Source organism: Lithobates pipiens, unplaced genomic scaffold (assembly GCF_037356315.1).
Source record: "Lithobates pipiens isolate NorthernLeopardFrog02 unplaced genomic scaffold, aLitPip1_a1.2 Scaffold_3, whole genome shotgun sequence".
Taxonomy (NCBI): Eukaryota; Metazoa; Chordata; class Amphibia; order Anura; family Ranidae; genus Lithobates; species Lithobates pipiens.
This window is the reverse complement of record NW_027507790.1, coordinates 126,997,686-127,024,284: the sequence shown is the minus strand read 5'-3', so window position 1 is coordinate 127,024,284 and position 26,599 is coordinate 126,997,686. Positions and strand designations below refer to the sequence as shown.

The 26,599-nt window shown below is 43.3% G+C and overlaps 1 protein-coding gene across 3 annotated transcripts in view; it reads left to right on the top strand.

The window, feature by feature from the left end:
- YTHDC2 (YTH N6-methyladenosine RNA binding protein C2) overlaps positions 1 to 26,599 on the top strand; it is a 274,280-nt gene that overhangs the window by 76,530 nt on the left and 171,151 nt on the right. For all 3 annotated transcript variants that reach the window (XM_077462267.1, XM_077462265.1, XM_077462266.1), the window contains 3 exons: positions 652 to 754; positions 6,293 to 6,449; positions 21,885 to 21,992. In XM_077462267.1, the coding sequence (XP_077318393.1) occupies positions 652 to 754; positions 6,293 to 6,449; positions 21,885 to 21,992 (368 nt within the window). The remainder of the gene's footprint in view (positions 1 to 651; positions 755 to 6,292; positions 6,450 to 21,884; positions 21,993 to 26,599) is intronic.

Sequence of the window (26,599 nt, the reverse complement as noted above, 5' to 3'; positions counted from 1 at the left end):
AGTTTTTCATTTTACACGTATTTATAACAGTAAAGTGAGTTTATATAGTGAAATGCAGTACTTAGAACTCTGTGTGACTAGTTAGATGTTGAATTTTTAAATCTGAGGCATCCCTGCTCATCTCACAGGTTTACTAATCTCACAGAAGTTTGCTGCTTTTAAAATTCAACAGCTAAGCAGTCAGATGGAGTTCTAAGTACTGTATTTCACTATATAAACGCAGTTTACCGTTATAAATACGTGTAAAATGCAAAACAGCGGTGGGTGTAACAACATGTCCGCTTTCCCCCTCTTAGTGTATCCTAACTGTGGACAATTTGAGTGTAGCAAGATGGCGGCAACAAAACGTCACTTCCGTAGCAATCTGCGATGGGTTGCCGGATATGTCGTTACACCAGCGTCGCTATTTACCTCTAGCGTCTAGATTGTGGTAATTTTGCTGACTAATGCCATATTTTTTTAAAGTGGCAGCTTTAGTAGATGTTAGTTTAGTTTTGGTGCAGTGGTAGGATTGATTGAGTAGTGAGGGTATTTTAGATCCTGTTGCGTTTATCAAGAATTGCTAGTTGCTAATACTGCACAATCCAAATGCAGTGTAAAGGAAGTAACCTTTTATTGTACATTTAAAATGTGTTTTTCTCTATTTAATAGTGTTTCTCCCAAGACTCTCCTGACATTCTGCACCAATGGAGTTCTTCTGCGCACTCTCATGGGTGGAGACAGCACACTTTCTACTGTGACTCATATTATTGTGGTAAGGCTTTATATTGCGACACAAGCTGGGCATTTACTGCATATGTGGTCAGCTATGACACCAGCCATTGGATACCTTGACAATTCGGTTGATAGCTAACATAAGATAACTGGCAAATGTAACAGTTATCATTCGTTGCATGCAGTGTTGTGGGAAACTGTTAAATTGGTGGGTTTTGTTCTGCTTTAACCACTTGACCTCTCGGAAGGTTTACCTCCCCTTCATGACCAGGCCATTTTTTGTGATATGGCACTGAGTTTCTTTAACAATTGCAAGATAAACCCAGTAGTGATCAAATACTAAAAAAAAGTGTGTGAAAAAAATATTTTAATTTTAATTTGCTAGCAGTGTTACATTACCGGACAAAAGAACAAGTGATCTGTAGAGGGTGGGCCTTTTAGACGGTTGTTCCCATGGGTATATTGGAGTATATCACAGGCATGCATATAAATTCTTATAACGATATAAAAAGATTTTATTAATGCATACATACAATATATCATATCAGAAAACAATAATATATATATATATATATATATATATATATATATATATATATATATATATATATATATATATATATATATATATATATATATATATACACACACAAAAATGAAATTAGTAACTGTACAAAACGCCACACATTTTATATATATATATATATATATATATATATATATATATATATATATATATATATATATATATATATATATATATATATATATATATATATATATATATATATATAATATATGTCTGTGTGTATATGTGTATATAAAATGTGTGTGTGTGTGTATATTCAAAACTTTGCTGCTGGCTGTGATTAAGAAGAAAAAAAAAATATATATATATATATATATATATATCTCTCTCTCTCTCTCTATATATCTCTCTCTATATATCTCTCTCTATATATCTCTCTCTATATATCTCTCTCTCATCTCTATGTGGAAGTGCGTTCAACCGTGGTTGCGCACACTCCTCTGCCCGCTTTCTGACTCATCACTTTATTTGATTGACAGCAGCAGGTACCAATGGCTCCTGTTGCTCTCACTGTGTCATGGAGGAATAGATAGAGCAGCTCTGCGTGGACCTGGACCCGAATTCTCCCCCCAATGCACCCACTGCTGCTGAGGTCACAGCAGAGCAGGCGTGAGGAACGGAAGGTCTACAGGGAGAGAGGTAGTTGCCAACCCCCCCCCCCCCCCCCCCCATGCCCTCGCCTGCTGCTAAACCCACAGCAACAAGGAGGGCGAGATGCATGGAGCTTAGCGGTGGCCCAGGCAAGCACACCCAGAAGAGGAGTCCACTCTGCCTGTGAGGGGTGAGCTCTGATATTAAGGGCTGTGAGAGGGAAGGACTGTAATACTTGGGTGACTGTGATGTGGGGGATTGTCGTGATATGACAGCCCCCTTCCCCCCCCATATTAAGGGTTTTTGATGTGAGGAGGGCGGCTGTGATGAGGTGAGGGAGATTGTGATGGCAAGGGGGACTGTGATGAGAGATAATGGTCTGTGATTAGATGTAAGAAAGGGGAGCTGTGATAAAGGTGGCTGTGATGAGGGGAAGCTATCATATGGGGGGCTGTGATGTGGGGGGGGGGTGCTCTGATATGAAAAGTTTGTGATGTGAGGAAGGGCGGCTCTGATGTCAGCAAGGGGTGAGCTGTGATATGGGTGGTTGTGAGTGCAAGGGGGGGATGTGATGTAGGACTGTAAAGTTGTGGGGCTCTGATATGAAGGGGGTTTTGATGGTTAAAGTGGGTCTGAGAACACTAACGTAAAGGGAGCGGTGATATGAAAGACCTGAGTCATAGAAGCAAAATTTGATTCAGACCTCTGCAGAAATAAAAAAAAAGTTAACAACCTGGCCTTTGTGAATTTTAATTCAGTACCCCTGCTGTACATCATTATTTAGATTGGGGAAGGGGAAAAGGACAGCATTGCAAACTAGTCAGGAGTACACAGCAAGGATTTCAAAAGTAAGCTGCTGTTCTTTCACTATCTAGCCATAGTTTTAATTAATTGACACTAAGTTTAAAATGGCTATAAGCACTTGGATGTCTGCAAGCATTAAAGTAAAGTGGAAGTAAACTCCCTTATCGTTTTCATATCCTAGAACTTTGAGGGTGAATATTGAAGAAAAAAGGCAAATCTTTTTGGGAAACGCAAGCTTTAGTAGACTTTTATATATGCTTATAAAATTGCTATAAGCACCTGTCTGTCTGCAAGCATTAAGATTGTGTCAATTAAGTATTACACACTGGGTTTTATCTGTATATGTTCATTTGCCTGAGTGGCGTTAAGGTTTCCAGCAGCTGAGAGATTTTTCCAGTGGAACTGATTGTTTGGACATCTGAGTGCTGAGGATTAACTATTGTGAAATTTTGACCAAGCTGTTTTGATATGACTTCAGTAGACAATGTAGGTGGTCTGGTAGGAGTGTTTGAGTTAGATTTTTTGGGCAGGAAAGATTGTTCACATGTACTGTATGTGTTTAACTTTTTATCTACAATTCAATTTTAAAATGCTTTTTCTTTCCCATCCATTGAGGTACGCAGAAGGTCTTTCACCTTTTTGGGTTATATTTCCACCTACAGGAGGTTTGGACACTGACAAGTGAATATAAAGGCCCGCCCAGGGCAACCCCTCCAACATGCTTCAGTTTATTGCTAGTGTCCTAGGAGAATGAATATCTTTTCTTTAGCTCTGCAGTTTAAAAGACTTATTTTTACTAGCACCGTTTTTTGTCTTCGTGTTTTTTCTGGAATCAAGATTGTTCTTTGCCTTACTGCTAAAGCTGGTCTTGAATGCAGCTGCCTGGCACAGTCATCCCTGATATGGACTTTGCAGTTCTGTGTTTGGACCCTGCTGAACTGGAGGAAAAGCCTGGAAGTGACCTTTGGGCACTGGGTACCGAGTAGGGAGCTTTCCAGACTGTTTTGGTGACAATTTAGTACCAAATTGTTTTCAGTTCCGGGGCTGCCGGTATTGCCTTAGAACTTTCATTGTCTCTGAAAATGTACTCCTGTGAGTAGGCTGTTCAGGCTGAGGTTTAAGTACTACTTCATTTACATTGGTAGCTTGGCCTTTAAATTCCCTGCTTCCCGCTAGTTTCCACAGTGCTAAGGGGTTAACACTGTGGGAATGAGCACTGACATAATTCACTGCGTGGAGCGTCGCTTGTACGTGGGCGCTCCACGCTCTCCTTCATCCCCATACAGAGTTTGGGAAAGCATCTCCCCAATTCTGCTCCTGCTTGCAAAGAGCCACATGGAACTATTCGTTTTTTTATTTTTTCATACTGCTATCCAACCCTCATCTGCTACCAGCAATTTGGATTTCGGGAGTATTTGAGCCCTTGCCTCATACTTAGAGCCTTTAGTTGCCTTACAGACAAGTGGTCACGTCATGTCTGATTCTAGACACAGGAGGAACAGTTCAGCTGCAGCTTGTGCCTCTAGTTCACACGAACGGTTCTTACTGATGATATGGATGTGTGCAACCTAGAATCATGCTGCCCTCTGATCCTGAAGTCTATTCCATTATTCAAGTCCTCTTTAGCTCTGTCAAGTGTGGCCAGTCCCTCTGCCCTTTCAGCTGAGGTTTTCCCTGCAGTCATGCAAGACTGGCCCCAATCACCCAGTTGCTGTTGATTCTGACTGCAGAGGACACAAACATGCTTCCATAAATTCCATTGTAGATTCTGTATCTGATCAGCCCACAGCCCTAGTTGATTCTGAATTGCTCCAGTCCTTGCCAGCTGAGCTTATCCTGGGGATTTGTTACTTTCTGCTATTACATCCAAATAATAGACTATTTCATTGCTTTTCAATGTCATTTGCTTTTATTTTACCTTTACTGCAACCATTCTTGAACTCTATGAAGATTGAAAACCCCCCGACAAACTGCTGTTCCTAGATGCTTATGATCCTTGTATTTGAGGGGTTTCTGTACAAAATGGTATCCCCATTTTAATACAGCATCTCCTATTTTGGAACAGGATGCTCTTGTCTTTAAGGACCTAACAGAAGCGATTTCAATTACTCTGAGTCCTGCTCTTTGCCTTTATCTTGGCTGTGATTTTACTTTGCCAGACATTGGCTGGCTGATCAGAATCTCTTAAAAAGGTTCTTAACACTGCTGTGATTGATCCCTTGCTTATAGAATGCTCATGGCAAATGGCTGTAGTGTTCACCTTTTTGAGGAAAAAATAACTGCACGTATTTCTACAAAAAAACGAATTATGCATTTGTTTTTCCCACAGGAGCCTGGAAAGCACTGCACCTGTGATCAGTAGATCACTAGTTCAATGGCAGGCTCCTGCAGACTCTCTGCATAGCGCTCTGCCCATACCTCTTGTACAAGTACACAGTCACCGGAGAGCAGGAAGATCGATAAACTTTGACTGCTTACCAGTGCCCAGCAGTTCATTGAGCACTACAGCCATCAGCCACAATGACAGATAGTAGTTGTAGTTCATTAACAGAACTCTTTGAGTAATGCGACTGTGTGGGTGCAGTTGTTTTTACCCCCTCCCTATTGCCAAAATGACAGCCTATTATCAAATGACGACTGAGCGGGAACCCTGTTATCCTGGAAGGACATCATATAATCTCCCAGGATAACAGGGCTCTCGCTCGGCTGACACTAAACAATAGGCCAGGTGGGAGCCCTGTTATCCCAGGAGAGAAAAAAAAAAAAAAAAAATATATATATATATATATATATATATATATATATATATATATACACACTTTGACCTAAATGTATGAAGAAATATTTATTTTTAAAATAAATATATTAACCCCAACACATACTTTTTTTTTTTTTTTCTCTCAAACATTTTCTGTCTATTTTCATTGACCGTACTTGGCAAAAAGTAAAAAAATACGCAGTGGTGATTAAATACCACCGAGTGAAATCTATATTTGTTTCAAAAAACTTAAAAATATGAGTACAGTGTTGCATAACCGCACAATTGTCATTCAATGTGTGACAGAGCTAAAAGCTGAAAGTTTGTCCTGGGCAGGAATGTGTATAAGTGTCCAGTATTGAAGTGGTTAGTTTGTGCCCACTGTGTGTGAGGACAAGATGGGGGGGGGGGGGGGGTGTTGGTTGAGTGAACGGCCGGAGCACGTTACACATTACACCGTAAATATGTAACCTGGTTCCATGGGGGAAATTATCCTTTTATCCTCTAAATCCCAGTTGTGACAGTTTGATGGAGGGTTCCTGGCTTATCTCCCACATGAGTCTCATGCAAATGCAAAGGACGTGGAACCCGCTACTCTCAATAGGTGGCAGTATAACCCAGGTGGTGACATACTCTGTTTCTCCCAATGGACTCAAAAAAAAAAATGGTGACTGCAAAAATCCTGTTATTTTATGGAATGAATGATAATCATAACTTATCTTTTGCCTCTTTTTTTCATTAGTTGCAAGTTGATAAAGCTTTATTTTATGCAGAGAAAATATTGTCATGCTTGCCTTTGTAATACTCTCTACTTATTGTCATTGGTCATATAACAGGATGAAGTTCATGAGCGTGATCGGTTCAGCGACTTTCTTTTAATCAAGCTGAGGGATGTGATAAAGAAGCATCCAACTCTGAAGCTGATCCTTTCCAGTGCTGCCTTAGATGTCAACTTGTTTCTCAGATATTTTGGAGGCTGTCCCATTTTATATAGTATGTACTTTTTAAGTTTATCTTTTTTGTCCTGTAAAGTATATGGTACTGATAATTCCAGCAGTTTACAAACTTTTTCTGAAGACCTTTTAGTTCAATCTTATCTTATTGCGTATCCAAGGTTGGTTAACAAAGCATTTAACACACAGATGCATTATCAAACAGAAAAACATAGAATCGGTATGTCCAATGAGCACTTGACAGCCGTTTTTCAATAGCTTTACCATCTTGAAGCACAACAAGGCAAAAATAATAAACATAGGGATGTATGTTGTAGGCAGCCCACATTTTTACATACAGTACCAGATCATATTATTGATAGAACAAAGTAATACCTATAGAAAGATCATCCCTCTCACATATTTGCCTTATGTATTATGTGGAGTTATATAAAAAGAGAAAATATTACTCATCTACCGCCCTAACAGCAGATGCGTTTGAGCAAAGCATATCGGAGCAAGGATATAGGGTAAAGAAAGAATAGTGTCAGGTTAAGAAGAAAGGGTACTCTATCTAGGCTAGGATGCGGTGGCCACTTGTTCGCCCTTCGCCCATGGGACAAATTCCGTGGAATATCGGAACATGGACCAAGAGGTTCACGTAACGGAAAACTGATCCTCTTTATCTTTTTCCTAAGCCAACAAACATTCCAGGTCTCTAATACAGTCTGCTTCGACAGCCCAATCACCCAGGGAAGGTATGTCATTCAAATTCAAATTTCTGGGAATCGCTGTCTTTGCTGCGGCCAGAAAATGGCATAGCACATCTTTCTTAATTGATTTCAGATATCCCGGAATTATAGATAGGAGAGCTACCTCTGGAGAGGGTTGGAGATTTGCCGCCATATATTTGCAATACAGTTCAAAGATTTTTTGCCAAAATTGCCACACAGGAGGGCAGTCCCACCAGATGTGGAGTAAGGTCCCTCTAGAGGTTGGCCATCTCCAACAATTGTCTGAAGATGACGGTTTAAAGTGTCTAATGGTTGTCGAGCATCTGTACCATCTGGTTATCAACTTAAACCCTGTTTTTTGTGATTTGGTTGCCAAGGAGAGCTTATGTGTCAGAATGAAGCATTTTTGCCAATCAATGCATGGTATCGGGTGTTGCAGTTCTGTTTCCCAGGTCCTCGTATAGGGTGGGAGATCAGGAGAGGGAGCTTGGAATAGTATTGAATAGAGCTGGCAAACCACATGGGTCGGGTGATCGTCCTGAAGGAGCATATCTTTAAATCCTGACGGCTCATATTAGATATTCGCCTGGGAGGGAAAACTACAGACATAAGTTGGGGCCTTTCTCCTCTGAAGCCATTGAATCTGAGAGCCAGTGATCGATCGGAAAGGGGACTCTGTCATTCGAGATGGATCTGCATGGAGGACTTGGGAGAGCCTCCTACAGTCCTCCTTACGCCATGGAGCATAAATCCAATTTACTAAAGCAGGGGAAATAATTCCTTCCTGATCCCCCGAGAGGCAATCGGATTTTCCCCGGATCAACTTTACCTATAAATGTTAGTACCCAGTTATATTATGTACACTTAGTAAATAATCCAGGCCCTTCTTAAAGCAATCCACTGAGCTGGCCATAACCACCTCTGCAGGGAGTCTATTCCACATTTTCACAGCTCTTACTGTGAAGAAACCTTTCTGTATTTGGAGACAAAATCTATTTTCCTCTAGACGTAAAGAGTGCCCCCTTGTACTCTTTGTTGACTGTAAAGTGAATAACTCAACACCAAGTTCACTATGTGGACCCCTTATATATTTGTCCATGTTGATCATATCCCCCCTTAATCTCCTCTTATCAAGAGTGAATAAATTCAGTTCCTCTAATCTCTCCTCATAGCTGAGTTCCTCCATGCCTCTTATCAGTTTGGTTGCCCTTCTCTGCACTTTCTCCAGTTCCCCGATATCCTTTTTGAGAACTGCTGCCCAAAACTGAACTGCATATTCCAGATGAGGTCTTTCTAATGATTTGAACAGGGGCAAAATGATATCTCTCTCTGGAGTCCATATCTCTCTTAATACAGGAAAGGACTTTGCTCGCTTTGGAAACCGCAGCTTGGCATTACATGCTATTATTGAGCTTATGATCTACCAAAACTCCCAGATCCTTCTCCACTATGGATTCCCCCAGTTGTACTCCCCCTAGCATGTATGATGCATGCATATTCTTAGCCCCCAAGTGCATAACTTTACATTTATCAACATTAAACCTCATCTGCCACATAGTCACCCAATTAGAGCATTGAGGTCGGCCTGTAAATTGGAGACATCCTGTAAGGAGGTTATTCCACTGCATAACTTGGTGTCATCTGCAAAGACAATTGTTACTTTTGATCCCAGACCCAATATCATTTATAAAGATATTAAAAAGTAAGGGTCCCAGCACTGAACCTTTGGGTACACCACTGATAACCTTAGACCATTCAGAGTAAGAATCATTAACCACTAATAAGTTACTCGAGGCAGTTTGGAAGGCAGGGGCCACAAAGAATGTAGTCATGGGGCCAAACTGTTTCAACCCTGTACCAGTTGAGATCAATCGATCCCATATTTGAAGTGTCTGGTGAGTAAGTATAGGCAGGGGAGAAGTTTTTTTTTTTTTTTCCGATTTACTGCTCGAATCCACGGTAGAGCACATAGCTCAACCGGGTTTAAGTGGTCCTCTAATTGGACCCACAGTTTGGTTGTAGTATGGTGAAACCAGTCCACTAAATGTGTAAGTACCACCACTTTGTGGTAAAGAGAAGCATCTGAGACTCCAGCTCCCTCTCCTGCCTTTGGGAGAGATAAGGTGTCATATTTAATCCTGAGACAAGCCGTCCACCAGATAAAGTTTGAGAATAAAAGATGACGTTTTTTTTTTTTTTTCAGTAGATTTTATGGAAATATGTTACAGAGTAAAATTTCAACAGTATCAAAATTTTGTACAGGGAAAAGCAATTGTGAAGAAAAAATATCAAAGTACCTAGCAGTAATAACGAATCTCGTAGGAGATGGAAAGAAGTAACGTTAACAATAAAAATAAGGGGGGGTTAACTGGATGGATCTAGTGCAAAAGGTTCCTAGGTTTACCAAGAGAATACCCATAAATGAACTAGGAAGTGTGGGGAGAGGGAGGGAGAGAAAAGGGGAAAAAAAGGGGGGGTGGGGTGGGCGGGGGACGTTAGCAACAATTTCTTGTTATATGGGGTATCTTGGGCTTAGATTCTGAGGTTGTAGAATAAATGATTTAATTCTCCACGGTCGCAGTGAAGGAGGAGGTGGCGGTAGATGAGTTATGATCTCGCACTAGGCTTTGTGTCTCGTCGGAGAATGAGGTCCTTATGTTGTCATTGTACTTGACGTTGGAGAAGGCAGCCACCCTTGGGGTTTTGATGAAGACCCGTGGTATAGGAATGAGAGCTCCTCGAGTTTCTTCTGATCCATAGGAGTGGTTGTTGAGACCATAAAAGGTTGCCATTTGTGGTAGAAGCATGTTTTGGTCTTTTCATGGGATAGATTTGTGTTGAGTTTGTCTCTGAACAGTAGTTGTAGGAGGTCTCTTTTGACTTGTGAGATGTTTGGCCATACGTTGGAGATCCAGTTTTTCAGGATGTCTCTTCTGGGAAGTAGGAGGCATATCGGGGTCCAGTCTTTGCCGGAAGAGGTAGGATTGATTGACCAGGGCAGCAACTGGGGGTACCAGTGACTGAAGATAAGGAGCAGGGGGTCTTTGGTTAGTTTCAGCAAGGTTATTTCAAAGATGTAGGATAGGACTTGTTCCCAGAAGATGGAAATATATGTGCATGACTAGAAGCGGTGTGTCAGGGAGGGCATGGGGTGTTGGCAGAGGGGGCAGATAGAGGCTGTTTGGTCTTGTTTGGTCGAGAGGAAGGGTATATGAGCACGGTGGGCAATTTTCAATTGGGTTTCCCTCCAAGATTCATTGGGAACCAATTTGTGGATAGTATTAAGGCCTTGTAGGATTTTATCCACCAGTGCAGTATCGGGAAAATCTTTTGCCCAGTTGGCTGCTGAAGAGGCCGTTAGAGGGGGAGTGGTTTTCAGTATAAGGGGTTGATAAATGTCTGAAATTTTGTATGAGTCTTCTTGGATAAGAATATAGGTGAAGGATGGTTTGAACCTCTTATGGTCATCTCTGCAGGCATTTTTCAGAAAGCTGGTGCATTGCCCATATTGGAAGGCATGCGACATTGGTGACGAGAATTTATCCGCTAACGTTTGGAAAATGATAAAGTGACCAATCTCCAGGTCGCATAGTGAAGAGTATTTTGTGAGGCCTTTTCGCTGCCAGATGACACAGGGATGATGTTCCAGACCTGGAGGAAAGCTTGGGTTCCTCTGTATTGGAAGATGCCTAGAAATGAAGGGTGACAGTTTGAGGCTTTTCCTGACCTCTCTCCAGGCAATTGCAGTGTCACGTAGCAGGAGGTTGTGCTGAATCGGAGTTGAAAGGGATTTCCACTTGCAGTGGAGAAGGGCTACCAAGGAGTAGGGGTGAATCATTTCAGTTTCCAACAGAAGATTGGATTAGCAAGATATTTGGGCTACCCAGTCCAGACCTATCCCCAGTAGACAGGCTAAATTGTATGTTCTGATGTTAATGAGGCTGATGCCCCCTTCGCGTCTGGGAAGATATAACTTTGTGAAGGCTATGCGTGGTCTTTTGTTTCGCCAAAGGAATTTAGATATAGCAGAGTTGAGAAATTTTGTATCTTTATGATGTATAAGCAAAGGGATGCTTTGGAGCCGATAAAATAGGCGAGCGAAACTGACCATTTTCACCAGATGGCATCTTCCCAGGAGCGCAAGGGTGAGATCCATCCAGTTATCTAATTCCTGAGAGATTTTTGTGAGTAAGGGGGCATAGTTGAGGTGGTAAAGGGAGGAAGGGAGTTTCCCTATTTTTACTCCTAAGTAGGTAATATGGTATTTTGCAACAGTACAGATGGATTGGTGGACCCAGAGAGGTTTAGAATGAGTACCTATGGGGAGTATTTCACTTTTATTGTAATTGTAAGGCCTGAGCACCTTCTAAATATGTCAAAGGTTGATTTAATCATTGGCATATCGGAGGTGGGATTTGCTGTGAAAATAAGGACTTTGTCCGCGAAGAGTGAGGTTCGTAATTCGTGTTTGCTTATTTTGATGCCATGTAAAGGGGGCTATGTGGGATAGGTACCTGGATAGGGGTTCCAAGGCAATGTTGAAAAGGAGTGGTGATAGGGGGTATCCCTGTCTAGTGCCTTTGTGGAGACGAAATTCCTCTGAAAGGAGTCCTGCTGCTACAAGTCTGGCTGCCGGGGTGGTGTACATGGTTTTGATAAAGTGAGTGAAAGGCCGGAGAATCCCATTTTGGTCATGACCTAGGAAAGCCATTTGAAACTTACGTTATCGAAGGCTTTCTCCGCATCTAGGGTAAGGATTGCATGGTCTCCCCCTGGATTGTATTTGGCGTGTTTCCATGCCATCATCACATTTCTAATGTTCATGGTGGCAGTCCTGCCCTTCACGAAACCCGACTGGGCAGGATGAATCAGAGAGGGGATAATGGAGGCCAATCTAGTGGCTATAATTTTGGAGAGAATCTTGACATCAATATTTAAAAGAGATGGGTCTATATGAACCTGGTTCTTGTGGGTCCTCAACCTTTTTTGATAATAATTTGATTGCCCGTGGGTAGGTATGGGCCACCTGTCCATATGTGGTGGGGTAGACGTCACGGAGGGTGGGTTCTAGGAGCAGTTGTAGGGATTTATCGAATTCACCTGTGAAGCCGCCTGGGGCTTTAGAGGGGGCTAGGTTCCAAATGACAGTTGATATTTCAGCAAGGGAGATGGGTGCGTTTAAAGCATCCAATTGGGAGGGAGAGATTCGGGTTATTTTCTCAAGAAAGGAAAGTGCTGTTGGATTGTCGATGGGGTCAGCCGCGTACAAAGAGGAATAGTAGTAGTAGTAGTAATTCTCTTGGATGGGGAGCGGAGCCCCTTCACATTCCAGGAGACAGTTTTCATACCGGTGGGGCCATGATAGAGGTATGGGTTGGCGTTGTATGAATCGGTTGGGGGGGCATATGTGGGTGCTCTGTGAATAAAGACCGGGATATAATGGAGGCTACTCCATATGTGAGTGCTGAGTTAGGGTCTGTTGGTGCGAACGAATCAGAAAGTGGGTGTGCGTAGGTTAGGTTTGAAGTTAAAAGGAAGGGGGTAAAAGGAAGAAACAATACAGTAATGCTGAAAAACTTCGTATTTTTCCGCATGGAAGTCACTGTGTAACTCCCCTCCCATTACAAGACCCCGTGACTGCAGCTTCTAAGCCCACTTATTGGAGGGAAAAATATGCTGGCAGCTCGGGTTGTGTATGGGGAGTGTGGTTTGATCTACGCAGGGGGGCCAGGGGAGTACACTGCGTTTTAAGAGAAATAAAAAGCTTTAAACAGCCATTAACAGATCAACATTGTGGTTACCAGAGTAAAGGTTCGGCCTGCCAGTACTTGAGGGGATATGATGCAGGGAAGAGCTCAAAGTAGGAGGGTTAGATGAGACATCTGCGCTTGGACTGTCTCGTGAGGCCGGCTGAGGATTAGTAATAACATGGGCTATGGTGCCAATGAGAGGGGTCCTGCAATGAGGTGCAGAGTGACGTTGATCCGGTCCAGAGGCTCTGAACCGTTTTGGAGATTCTTTGTGTGGGTTCCTTTGGTCCAGAGCGCAGTTTATGGGGGCCGTTTTGGACGTGGGGCTGAGGTGAGGACCTGTACGTAGGGATCTTAGAAAGGCCACTGCCTCAGTTGGATCATGGAAGGAGAGCTGGTCGCCATTAGGGGCTTTGAGCCGGAGGATAGCCGGAAAGGCTAGGGTGAATTTGATTTGTCGCTGGTGTAGCTCTGTGTAGATTTGTTTAAATGCCTTCCTTCTCTTGAATATTTCTATAGAGTAATCTGTGAATATCAGGATTTTCATTCCATCGATCTGGAGAGATCTGAATTGCCTGTAGTGTGGAAGCTTTGCCTGAATAATTCAGATATTTTGCGATGATCGGTCAGGAGGATTTGCCATCCGAGTTAAAGGTTCCCATACGGTGGGCACGTTTCACGGTGCAGAGGCCTAGTGCTTCGGGTATGCGCCTAACGCAAAGATCCGTAAGGGCTGAGGGTTGCAATGATTCTGGGACTCCCGCGAATTACAGGTTGCTCCTTCTGGACCTATTTTCTAAATTGTCCAATTTCTCCAGGACATATCTGTTTGTCTTGTCCCGAGCCTGTTCTGTGGATTGTGGCTGGTAGAGCTCTTCCTCAATGTTAGATATGCGGTGTTCGGCCTCATTTAGCTTGGAGGCATGTTCTCCTAGTTGGGCCTGGAGCTTCTGCATGCCTGCGCTGACTGCTTTCTCCAGAGGCTGCAATCATGGGACAGAGGAGAGCTGCTACAGCCTGGGCAATGAGCTCCGTGTGGTGATCATTGCTATGTTGTGGGTCAGTGAACTGCTGTGAGGCCAAATTCTGTTGTGAGGCAGTGATCTGCTGAAGGGCAGTGGCATGTTGTGAGGAGGAGGGGGGGGGGGGCGCTATCTGCCACCTACCTCCATGTCTGGCACTGAATCCGCGGGAGGGTCCGTGTAGGCTGAAGCCGGGGCCTCGATTTGCGGCTGTGCCGTTCGCGCCTGCATACGATTGCAGGTCAGTTTTTTTTTTTTTTCCACATATCGGTCCATGTTACGTCCGGGTGTGGTGGGAAAGGCTGCCCTTGTGTGGAATGGGTTCCGCTGGCTTTACAGGCCAATTTTGGAGTCTAGCTGCGGGAGCTGGTGAGAGAAGCAGCTACTCCATGCGGCACCGGCAGTGATGAAGCTTTCTAAAGTATGAGTTTGGTATGAAGATGGGAATTGTTTGGAATAAGTAGAGAAACCTGGGAAGGACATCCATTTTCAGGGTATTGATCCTACCAAACCAAAGAGCCGTTGTGGTGTATGAGGACAGATCTGCCTGAGTTTTAAGAAGGGGAGTGAAGTTTCCCGAGAAGAGCCAAGATGCGTCCATTCCTAGATATCCGATAGAAGCGGAGCCAGTCTTGAAAGGAAATGAGGATGAAAGCTGTTCTAAAGCTGCCCCTACAGTAAGATATTGAGAATTTCTGACTAATTGTGGTTCACTTTAAAGTTGCTCTTTAGTCCGAATTCTTCAAATTCTTAAATTCTTGGATGATGGAGGGCAGACAGGTGGGTGTTGAGTCACACACATTAGCAAGTCATCCACGAAGAGCCAGTTTGGGGGGGTGTACAGGGCCTGTTGTAATACCCCCTAATGCTAGGTTTTGTCCTGCAAAGCTATGGCTAAGCCCACGTACACACGATCGAGAGATTTTGCCAACCAAATCCGTCGGATTTTGCCCGTCGGATTTAGTCCGACGGATTGTGTCCGAAACTGTTGCATACACATGGTCGGGCCAAGTTGGCGAAAAATCCGATCTTTCAGAACGTGATGACGTAATTTCGTTAGGATGGGACTACATTCAGGCTAGTAGCCAATAGCTTTGATGTAGGCATTTGATCTGAGCATGCGTGGCACTTGGTCCGATGAAAATGCTCTACACATGATCGGATTAGGTCCGACCGGCTCAGTTGGTCGGGAAATATTTCCAACATGTTGGAAAATTGGGTCGGACAGAGATTCGGACGGAATCAGTCCGATGCATACCACACACAGTCGGATTATCTGACGACACGGTCGGATAAGACTCATTCCGACAGATTCTCCGACCGTGTGTACAAGGGCTTAGTGTTCCATTCTAAGGACATATTGGAGGGGAGATGAAGGGCTACTTTGTCACGTCCCTTTATAGATATGAAATGTAGGGGATAATGTACCCTTTATCCAAATCTTGGCAGATGAGTAGAATTGAGTCCTATTTGCTGTAAGTTTAATCTAAGAAATTGCCAGTCTACTTGGTCAAATGCCTTCTCGGCATCAACTGTGGAGACAAAAGAGAATATTGTGTAAACGGACGTAGTCGGCTAAGAGAAGGGTTTTCAGGGTATTGTCCCTGGCTTCGTGTCCACTCACAAACCCAGCCTAATCTAAGTGTATCAAGCTGGTCAATGCGGGCTGCAGTCTATTAATAAACACAAGTTTGGGTTATTTTTGCCAAAGAAATGTAGCAGAGTACAATTTGCCTATATTTGTGTAGAGAGATTATTTGCAAAATTTTATAAAAAACGAAAACTGCATTTTTTTCAAAAAAAAGTTTTCTCATTTTTGGCCTTTCTGTTTTTTTTTTTTTTTAACAAAAAATAAACCCAGTGGTGATTACCACCAAAAGAAAGCTCTATTTGTATGAAAAAAAATTCATTTGGGTACAGTGTTGCATGACCACGCATTTGTTCATAGTGCGACAACGCTGAAAGCTGAAATTTTGACCTGGGCAGGAATGGGCTAAAAGTGTCTGGTATTGAAGTGGTTACTATACCTTGAAACAGACTTTTAGCTATGCTGCATATGATTTTGGTGCATTTTTCAATTTACTTATTGTCATGGGGAAGAACTACTAGGAAACATTGAAGTGTACCTGCTGCATATGCAGAGTGAAAGGATCCATTTTTTTTTTTTTGGTGTAAATTTTCAACTTTTTATTCAGATTTTCATAGATTAACATAACGGAAACAAAAACATAAGTCCAGCGTAGGCAAAATACCTACTCTACCCTGTTGGCCTCGCAGGGCTGACAACATTTCGAACTAACATGGTTCAACTGCTTTATTAGCTAAAACCTGTTCCCCACCCTTCCAACTCAACCATCAGCTCAAGTTTAAAGCTTAACAAGCTGTAAACCATGAGATAGAAAAAAGCACAAAATCTAGTCAAACGTCATAATGTCATGCAGCATTTAGAATATAAACTGTAACGGATAGATGACAGTAAGGTATACTTATATCTCAGAATTCCAAACTGACATTTTAAATGATTATCCACCCTAGTTGTCTAATATCCAGGGGTTATGTCCTATAATGAGTAAAGGTGTATTTCAACCCACCTTAGAGGAGTCGTCGGTCCAGGCCTGCAACACCTTATAAAACATTTTTTGTAAATCCCCTAGATCTATATGTTGCCCTGTAGAGATTAATCACTGAGTTATTTAGTCCCTTCCAAAATAAAGAGAGCGTTTTGGCTTTTTCCAGTGCAGTAGGATAGCTTTCCTGCCATAGAATAACCCTATATTAACCTCCCTGGCGGTATGATTCAGTCTGGAATTAGGTGCTGAAAGCGGTACAATTATTTTGCATGGAAATCTGGCGTTTTATTTTGTAGTCCTGTAATTCTTAGGAATAACGCTCTTAAATCTCTTCAACCCAGAGTCTAGCAGACATCCCGGGTATGATAAAGTTTATAATATAATAAAGAATAATAAAAATTATTCAATAATGTAATCAAATCCTAAAACACTGAAAAAGGGACACGTTTTGGTTGCTATGGACAATCTCCAAATTCCAGGCAAAAAAAACAGTATTTATAATATAAAAGTGCATGCAGGGCACTGCACAGACCACTAGGGACAAAGGGGGAGTGTATTTTTTAATACAGTACTGTAATCTGTAAGATTACAGTACTGTGTGTGTTTTGTGTGTTTTACTTTTTTGAATTTGCCGCCGTTCTCCGCTCCCGGCGCCGTAACGTCGCAGGGAACGGAGCTCGGCGGCATTCGGCACTGTGAATCGAGCGGAGGACCGCTCGATCACACAGCGTGGCGGACACCGCTGGATCCAGGGGACAAGGTAAGCAAGTCTCACTGTGTCCTCCCCTGCATCGAGTGAAGCGATCCCGAGTCTGGCTCAGGGTTACCGCTCCTATCAGTAAATTCCCAACCCAAGCCAGACTCGGGATTACTGCCAGGGAGGTTAAGTAAAGTGCTGTGAGCTAGAGAAGGGACAACCTCCTCTACCAACCCCAGGAGGCAGACTCTTTGCGACATAGGGACTTGAACACTAAGCACCTCCGATAAACAGGAAGTGATCTCAGACCAGACAATCTGGATCTGTGTGCAATTCCAAAAACGATGGTCAGCATTTGCTGGGGAGGAAGATCATCGCCACACTCATCTGTAGAAGAGGGATAAATACGTGCCAGCCTGGCAGGCATATAATATATTCTGCGCAAGAATTTAAACTGTATCAGTCTGTTCCTAACAGATACTTCATGTTTGAAGGGGTGATTCCACATGTCAGCCCAATCCTCCCCCTGAACATCTGGTATTTCGGCCACCCATCATTCTGCACATCTAGCCAATGCTGGTGTTTTTTTTTTTTTTAAATAAAGCTTTGTATGTGACTGATAATAGCTTAGCCAGATCTTAATTTTGACAACAAATGTTCAAAGGCTGATGGCAGAAACTCAACCTTTGTACTACAGACTTGTGCCTGAAACTCATGGCGCAACTGAAGATAACAGAAGAAATAGGAGTTGGGTAAGTGTTGTTGTCTTTAGAAAAATTGGTGTATATCACACTGACATGTGAATGTATATCAAATAGCAGCCAGCAAAACACTACGACAAGTGTAAATCAAGGGTAATGTGAAAGATAAAATTTTGTGCAGCGCTCAAAAATTTATGATGGTAAAAATTCATATCTATACAAACTAATATATACTGTGCAATGACCACAAAAATAAACTGAAGTGATGCGAAATTCACACCCAAACTAAAGTCCACGTGCCATTATTTAAAGATTTCTAAACTATAAATATACTTGGATAAACGGTGAAAACCAATTATGTAACCAGAAGTGGAATTTCACGTGACATTAGTGTTGAAGTGAAGACACAGACAATAGAACCACCACTGGTTAGTGAGGAGGCTTACTGGAGTAAGAGGACTCAAATGGGAATATGCTCAGTCAGTCAACAAGGCATATGGTGTAAACACCAAAGTATGGGACCTCCACGTCTGGGCTCCAGATCAAGATGGAAGATTGTCCAATTGGTCAAGAGATGCCACAGAGAAACAGTCCTCAGAGGCACCCAACTTGTTAGACCAAATCCTTTGATATGTTCAAGATGGCATGACCAAAAAAGAAAATACTCCACACAGTGCAAATCAGTAGAAATGTATTTAAAAATTGGAAGCACTAACATTTAGAAAGTGGATCAATCTCTTGAAAATTAGGTTTGTGGGTAACGCAATGACATCAGCAGGGCTCGTCTTGGCGCTTTTTTTCTTGAGACATCATCTGGGGTATGAGTCTGCTGTAGTCACTGTGTTTTTGATATGTTATGAGGTCCAATAATGAGATTACCAACCTGTGATCATAATTGGCACTTCCTGGTTTGGACAAAAATGGCACCAGGGCGTGCGGTTCAAGCCTCACTCTGAATAGAGTTGAAAAATCAATTTATATGCATGGAGGCGGGCCTTTGCAAGCCAAGCCTCACTGTGATCTGCAAGTAAAGTAACTGGGTCAGCTGGCACACAGAGTGTCCTATAAGGATGTTGTCGCCCCATATACCTCTGGACAGCACGTGTTTCAAGCCTCACTATGGGAGGACAAAGTCAGCAGACACATCCATCACGTCATCAACAGAAGATACAATGATCATCGCCATTGGGCTCACCACCTACAGGCGTAATGCGATACAGACCACAATCTGAATAATCAGAGAGGTCAGTATATCAACCGCAATCTAAACAGGAAGTGTGAACAGCAGTCACAAAAAAATAAATAAAATGATAGCTAGCTATTAGATCTAAATATATTACATGAAATTATTTAAAAAGTTAAAATAAAATATTTTGTTAAATGAATATTCAGAAAAACTCATATGAGATACACCTTAGGCTTTAATGAATGCATTGATGTCCCATTGAATATTGAGGCCCAAGGGGGAGTGGCATTGGAGCTCGAAAATCCAATAAATTTTGAGGCGTAACACACCCTTGGCCATGGCCTCACCCCTCCAAGGGGGAATGTACCTGTCAATAATTATAAATTCCGGGCCCGTAGGATCTCTATTTTGAGACTATCGATAATGTCTTGGGTGTGCATTAACTTTCACTGAAAAAGCCAGAAGAATTCTGCCCACATACTGCTTGCCGCATGAGCAGATGTACCATGTTTTTTGTGGCATATGCACAGAAGTATTTAATGTTGTATAGACGATTGGTGATAACTGATTTGAATTGTAATGTCTTACCCCTTACATGCAAAATAGCCAACCAGATTGTGTAAAAAGGATGTTTTAACTGGGGGGTTGATGATGGGTGCAATTTTGCTTTCTAAAGTTGGCACCCTCTATACATCACTTTAGGTTGATCCGGCAGTAGTTGACCCAAAAGGTTATCATCCGCCAGCAGCCATTGTCTAGCGAAGACCATCTGACCAGCCAGGTAGTATTTTTGCCAATCCGGTAAAGCCAGACCTTCCTGTTACCAGGGTTCCTGTAGCACCTTAATCCCTACGTGGGGTGACCACAGAAAAGAACCAACAATACTGTCTGGTTTTTGAAAATAGGTCTTTGGGATCCACAGTGGGGAATGCTGCAGGAAGTATAATACAGGCAAAATATTAATTTTGATGAGGTTGATATGCCCAATCAAAGATAGGGGTAGTCGCTTCCATAGTTGCATTTTTTTGGTTAAGCTTAAGCTGTGTCACTAATGGCAGTAGATCCAAAGACGTACAGTTCTGAATATTGGCTATAATTTTAACTCCCGGGTAGGCGATGAAGGAAACCCATTGTTGGGGGAAGTAGTATCTGCCACCCCCCTGACTTCCGTACCTAGTGGTAATATCAATTACTTACCCCAGTTGACTTTGAGACCCGAAAAGGAGGCAAAATCATGAAGTATTGTTAACGAAGCTGGAAGAGATGGCCCAGGGTCTGAAGAAAAGAAGCAAGTCATCTGTATATATAGCAAGACATTCCTCGATAGATCCTACCTGAACTGCTGCCACCTCCTTGGCCTAACAAAGCGATCTCGCTATAGGTTCCATCATAAAAGCAAAGAGGAAGGGGAGAGCAGACATCCCTGTCTAGTGCCCCTACCAATATTAAAGAAACTGTATATGGAAATCCTAAGCCAAATTGCTGTCTGAGGATTACTGTACAGCATAGTAATCCATCATCGGAAATTGGGACCAAAACCCATACCCTCCAACACTTTATGCATATATTGCCAAGTCGACAGTCAAGGGCCTTTTCAATATCTACACACTACAACCCGTGTATGAGAATCAGGAATATCTAGTTGTAAATGTGTGAACAATCTCTTTAGATTGGTGTCAGTAGACTTCCTGGGTTTAAATCCCGTCCACCAATGAAGGTATGACCCTGGCCAGGCGAGTCTCCAAGTTTTTAGTGAGGATCTACAAATCCATATTCAACAGTGTGATAGGAAAAGATGAGCACACCATGGGATCCTTGCCTGGTTTCAACAGGAGTACTATATAGGCATCGAGCAGGGCCCCTGATCTAAACAGTGTGTCTCAAGAGCATACTAAGCTTAGGGGTTAGTTGTTCCATATAGAATTTATATAAATTAGCCGGGAAGCTGTCCGGCCTAGGAGACAGGCAAGTATAGCCACCTCTAACTCCACTGCTGTGATCTGTGCATCAAGAAGCTCTGTCAGTCTGTCAGTCTAGGGAGGGATAGGCTTTGAGAAAACGTATCCAATGTGATCTTCAGCCGTGGTAAGTCTGCTCCAGATCTTATCCAGATCATGTCTGATGAGATTGCATACAGATGCTAGGTAATCGATTCGGCCTATGAGCTCCACCTTGGATGCCGCAATAGCTCTCAGGATCGGCTTCGTAATCGCCACCGTGTCCTCTTCCAACTCTGATGATTGTGTAGGTGAAGAGCTATGTCTGCAGCCTGCTCCATTCTCTTGCCCTGCAGCTTGGTGCGTGGTGGAGATGACACAGGATCCAAGATGGCGGAGCATGCGTCCTTGCCTTTTTGAGATCGGAGCTGCCGATGGTCCAATGGAGCCAATCCTTTATACTTTTTGGACGTTGATGGACACATTCCTCTCCACTAGCACCACAATATGGACACGGAGGTCAGTTAGAAAATCACTGAAAATTGAGGAATTTCAGGAGGAAAGCCGGAGCTCCGGAAAGACATCCTGCCTTGATCACATCCAGTCATACCATCTATTTTGTAGTTCGATGAGCTAAACGGTTATTCAAGCTGCAGTGATGCGACAGGTTCATGCTTAATTGATGGCTGCCATCTATATAAACAATAGCTAGTACAATTTTTAAAAAGAAAATCAATATAATGTCAGTGTATAGCCACATTTAAACTTAACACTAATCATTTGTATTTATATCAATAATAATTTCTGTTGTAAGGAAATGTGAAATTCATGGAAGGGTAGATCTGCAATGAATACTAGTGCTTTGTAATAACTTTTTTTTTTTTTTGTTTTTAATTCAGTACCAGGTCGGCCTTTTGAGGTAAAAGAAATGTTTCTTGAAGACATATTGCGAACTACTGGCTACACAAATAAGGACATGATTAAATACAAGAAAGAAAAACAGTGTGGTAAGATAAATCACACACTAAAGCAGTTGATATGTACTGGACAGCCTTGTACATTTCATGTTACAACAGAATTTACTGAGCTATAAACCAACTATAAAACAGTGGTTGGCATTCTGTCGTGTTCAGTAGGGCTTACTATAACTACCGATAAGATTGCAGCTCAGTAAAGTCAGATCTGTGAATTATTGGTTGCTGTGGGAACTGCACTTTGCAGATTGATGGGAATTTACTAAGAACTGAGCAGCCAGAAACTGGAGTGGTTGTTTATGGCAATCAATCAGCTTTTATCTTTTACTTTCAAAGTTTAAAGGGGCTGTAAAGGTCAATAATTAAAAAAAAATGTCTATACTTGCCTATTCTGTGCAGTGGTATCGCACAGAGCTGGCTGGAACTTCCCCTTTTCGGGTCCCCCGCCAGCCCCTCCTCTCTGGTCAGTGCCCCCGTGGGAAACTGCTTCCAAGGGGGCACTCGTGCATGCTCTCACTTGAGTCCGAGTCCCGCTGTCTGTCAATGGATGCAGCAGAGGGACTCGGCCCCACTCCCTGTTGCCTCTTTACTGGATTTGATTGATATCACTGGGAGACAATGGCTTCTGGTGCCCCAGCAAAGCCAGCGAGTCCCGAAAAGTGAGGGGAGAAAAGATCTGCAGACGTGCACGGTGCTGGATCAAATTAGTTCTTGGCTGATTAAAGGGGGGCTGAGGGGGCGATGCTGACACCTAAACAGCAAGGAATTCATTAAGGTAAAATAAAGTTTAGACTTTATAACCCCTTTAAGAATATCAGTCAAAGCCAACACCTAACTAAACTATGAAAAGTTATGCATATAACTACCTTTTTTCAGTCTTCTTCAGTCTGGGTATGTGATCTGGCTCCCCTGTCCCACCCAGTTTCTTCTGCAGAGTAGAGCAGGGACCGCCAATAACCGCTACAGTATGGGAGCCTATGGGTGACATAATCGCTCCCGGATTTTCCAGTCGTCAATTTTCCATTCCTTTGCAGCTGCCGCTGGCTGGCAGAATCATGTGACCAGAATAGACTAGCTGAAAATAGGCAAGTATATACATCTTTTTTTTGTTTATTTTTTAACACAGGTTATTTCGTGTTGGTAGGAGGGAGCATTTTTTAATCAAGTTGATTGATTACTGTACCCAGCTGCTCCAGATTCTGTGTATTCCAGTTTTAGTTAGCCCCACCTGCTATGATTTGCCCTTTTGAATAAAAATGTTGTGAAATTCTCAAGTTTAATGAACACAATGTAATCCCAGGTTCACACTGAGCTGCGGGAATGAAGCTGTGTGAGTTCACCTCAACTTGCACAATTTCACTCCCGCATGTCGGTCACGATTTCGGCAGTGGTTTCACAGACATCTGTATGGGTTTCTACACAGATGTCAATGGAAATGTCATCCTGAAATCGCAAAAAGTTATTTTTTTTATAAGTGCGGCGCAGCAAATGCAGTGTCGCAGTGATTAGGACGATGCCATTGCCAGCAATTGCTGCTGATTTGACATGATTTGACACGTCAAATCACTTGAATTTGAACCAGGGCTAAAGAAGAAAAATTAAATTGCATGCATACACAATGGTTACTCAGCCTTGTACCGTTGGAGCTTTTAGACCCCTTTCACACTGGGGCATTTTTCAGACGCTTTAGCGGTAAAAAAAGCGAATGTAAAGCGCTTGAAAGAAGCCGCAACTGCAATCCCAATGTAAAAGACTGAGTGCTTTCACACTGAGGCGCTGCGCTGGCAGGGCGTCAAAAAAAGTCCTGCTTGCAGCTTCTTTGCAGCGCTTTTGGAGCGGAGAATACACCGCTCCTAAAGCACCCTTTCCCATTGAAATCAATGGGAAGCGCCTGAAAAACGCCTGAAGAGCGCCTGAAAAATGCTTTTGGCAGCAGCGTTTTGTGGGCGTTTTTAACCCTTTATCTGCCCACTAGCAGGGGTTAAAAGCACCCCAATAGTGCTTGAAAAACGCTGGTAAAGCGCTGCCTGTTTAAGCGGTGCTTTACGAACGGTTTTTGGGTGCTGACATTGTGAAAGTGCTCTTAGACCCATTTCACACCAGGGCGTTTTGCAGGCGCTATAGTGTTAGAAATAGCGCCTGCAATCTGCCCTAAAAAAGCTGCACCATTGTCTGTAGTGTGAAAGCCCAAAGGCTTTCACACTACAGCGGTGCGCTGGCAGGACGTCAAGGAAAAGTCCTGCCAGCAGCTTCTTTGGAGTGGTGAAGGAGCGGTGTGTTTTTCGCTCCTCCACCGCTGCTCCCCATTGAAATTAATGGGGCAGCGCTGTAATAGCGCCGACAAAAACGCCGCTATTGCGCAGTATTGCTGGCGGTTTTAACCCTTTCTCGGCCGCTAGCGGGGGGAAAAGCGCCCCGCTAGCGGCTGAAATGCGCCACTAATCCGACGGTAAAACGCAGCTAAAAATAGCTGTGTTTTCCCACCGACGCTATGTGCGGTGTGGTGTGAAAGGGGTCTTAAAGCACTTGGGCTTTCACATTGGGATCGCAGAGGAGGCTTCACAGGCGCTTTTTTTTTAACGCTAAAGCGCTTGAAAAACGCCTGAAAACGCCCCAGTGTGAAAGGGGTCTAAGAGGTACTGGTCAAAGCTTTGGGGAGAAAGTTATGTTGCTCCACTGTGCTAGCGATTTTCTACAGAAAGCAGATTTAATTGGATAACAAGGTCAGGTAATTTAATGTACTTTTAAACCAGTAGAGGTCTACAAGAAGCCTTTACATACAGTATACTCTTGTTTACGTGAGGGAACACTTGAGTTCAAGCTCAAAATTAAGCATTGAAATTCATCCCCGGAGCACAACCTACATGCTCATTATTTTAGTTTTCACCTAGGCTTTGCTGTTAGTCAATCCATCCCCAGTCCCTGTAGTTGGTAATTTAGTGAAGTGGACCTTCACCCTAACTGATATGTGCTGCCCTACTTCCTTCCCCTTACCAGTGGACACTTTTCCCCCATTGTCTTTCAGGACAGCCACCTGAGACCTTGGCTCCTCCCCTCTTTAGGAAACACCTGCGTCAGCCTTATAAATTTCCTCCTCCCCTGCTGCTCCTCAGTTTTTTGTGTTAACTCCAGAGGGGAGACACCAGGGAAACCCAGTGGTCCTGAAAGGCAGCGGAGGCTGCTAGGACAAGCAGACTCGCCTCGTTTTTTGCCGCCCCCGCATCGCTGAGCGCAGTTGGAGGTGGGGTTGCCAGTTCAAGCGCCGTGGGCGGTGCAGGGAAGTACACGCCGGCCGTCTCAGCTCTTCAACATCGCTGTGTATTTTGAATGGCGGCGCCAGTGGTGGTTGACGTCACGCCGACGAAGGGCGTGTGTACTTCCGGAATCACGGCTTCCGGTTTCCGGCCGAGAAACATGGACTGGCGCCAGGCAAGGGCTGTAGAGGAGCCGTGGACGCTGTAGAGACAGTGGGCGCTCCAGTGGTGGCAGCAAAGATGTCGGATGCAGAGGCTAAGGACACTGCTCCAGCAGAGACCAGCTCCAGCTGGGGCAAGGTAAGGGGTACCTGGGGTGGATCTCCCCCTGTATAAGACTGCTAACTAGCATCAGGGGTACATGGGCAAAGGGGTGAAAGGGAAGAAGGGGGGTCGGTAGGGCCCCTCCGGTGTCAGAGGGTGGGTCATGGGGTCCCTGGTGAGGGTAACCCACATGATAGATATTGTTCAGCTGCATTGGTAGGAGTTTTGCAGTGTTAATGTTGTGGGTTTTTTCTTGTCATTTCAAAAAAATAGACAAAACCAAGCCTTCCCACAATTCAAAGAGGAGGTGCCCTTCTTGTAAACACGCTCTTAAAGATTCCTGGGGGAAAGCTTTATGCAAGGAATGTAGTAATAAATTATTGCAAGAACATTCCTCTGAGCAAAGCAATGATCTGGCGGCATCTGTCAAAGAACTATCCAGTACCTTTTGAATCTTTTAAAAAATTTTTTGAAGATTTTCAGATCCCAAAACAGCAGACTGCTCCTCCACCAGTGCAACTGTCGCTACCAAAGACGCAAGCACTTCCCTCCACTAGTGCAGGTCCTGCAGTAGCCCCTAGGCAGGAGGCAGAGGACGAGCCTGATAGTGCAGCGTCTGGCTCCCATGAATCAGAGGGGGAGGCACTGGAAGGTGATTCCAGGAAACCCTCCCGATACAAACTTACATTAGATGAGGTAGATCACCTTTGGGGGAGCTATTTATACTAGGTATACAAGCAGAAAAGAAACCCTTATCCCCTACATGATCAGATGTATGAGGGCTTAGGGGAGCAGGAAAAGAAGAATTTTCCTGTACACAAGGTCCTAATAGAGGCAATTAAGAGAGTGGCAGGATCCAGATAGAGTAATTTTTTTCTAAAGCCTTAAAGAGGCGCTTTCCATTCTCCGATGCTGAGTCAGCAGTATGGAACAAAACCCCAAAATTAAATGCGGCCTTCTCACAAGTTTCCCCGACATACGAACTTGGCTTTTGAGGATATGGGGGTTTTATCCGAAGCAATGGATAAGAGAATGGACTCTCTTTTAAAAAAAAAAGTCTTGGGACTGCACTGTGGGCAGCCTGAAGCCTGCTATGGCAATTAAGGTAGTGGCCAGGAATAT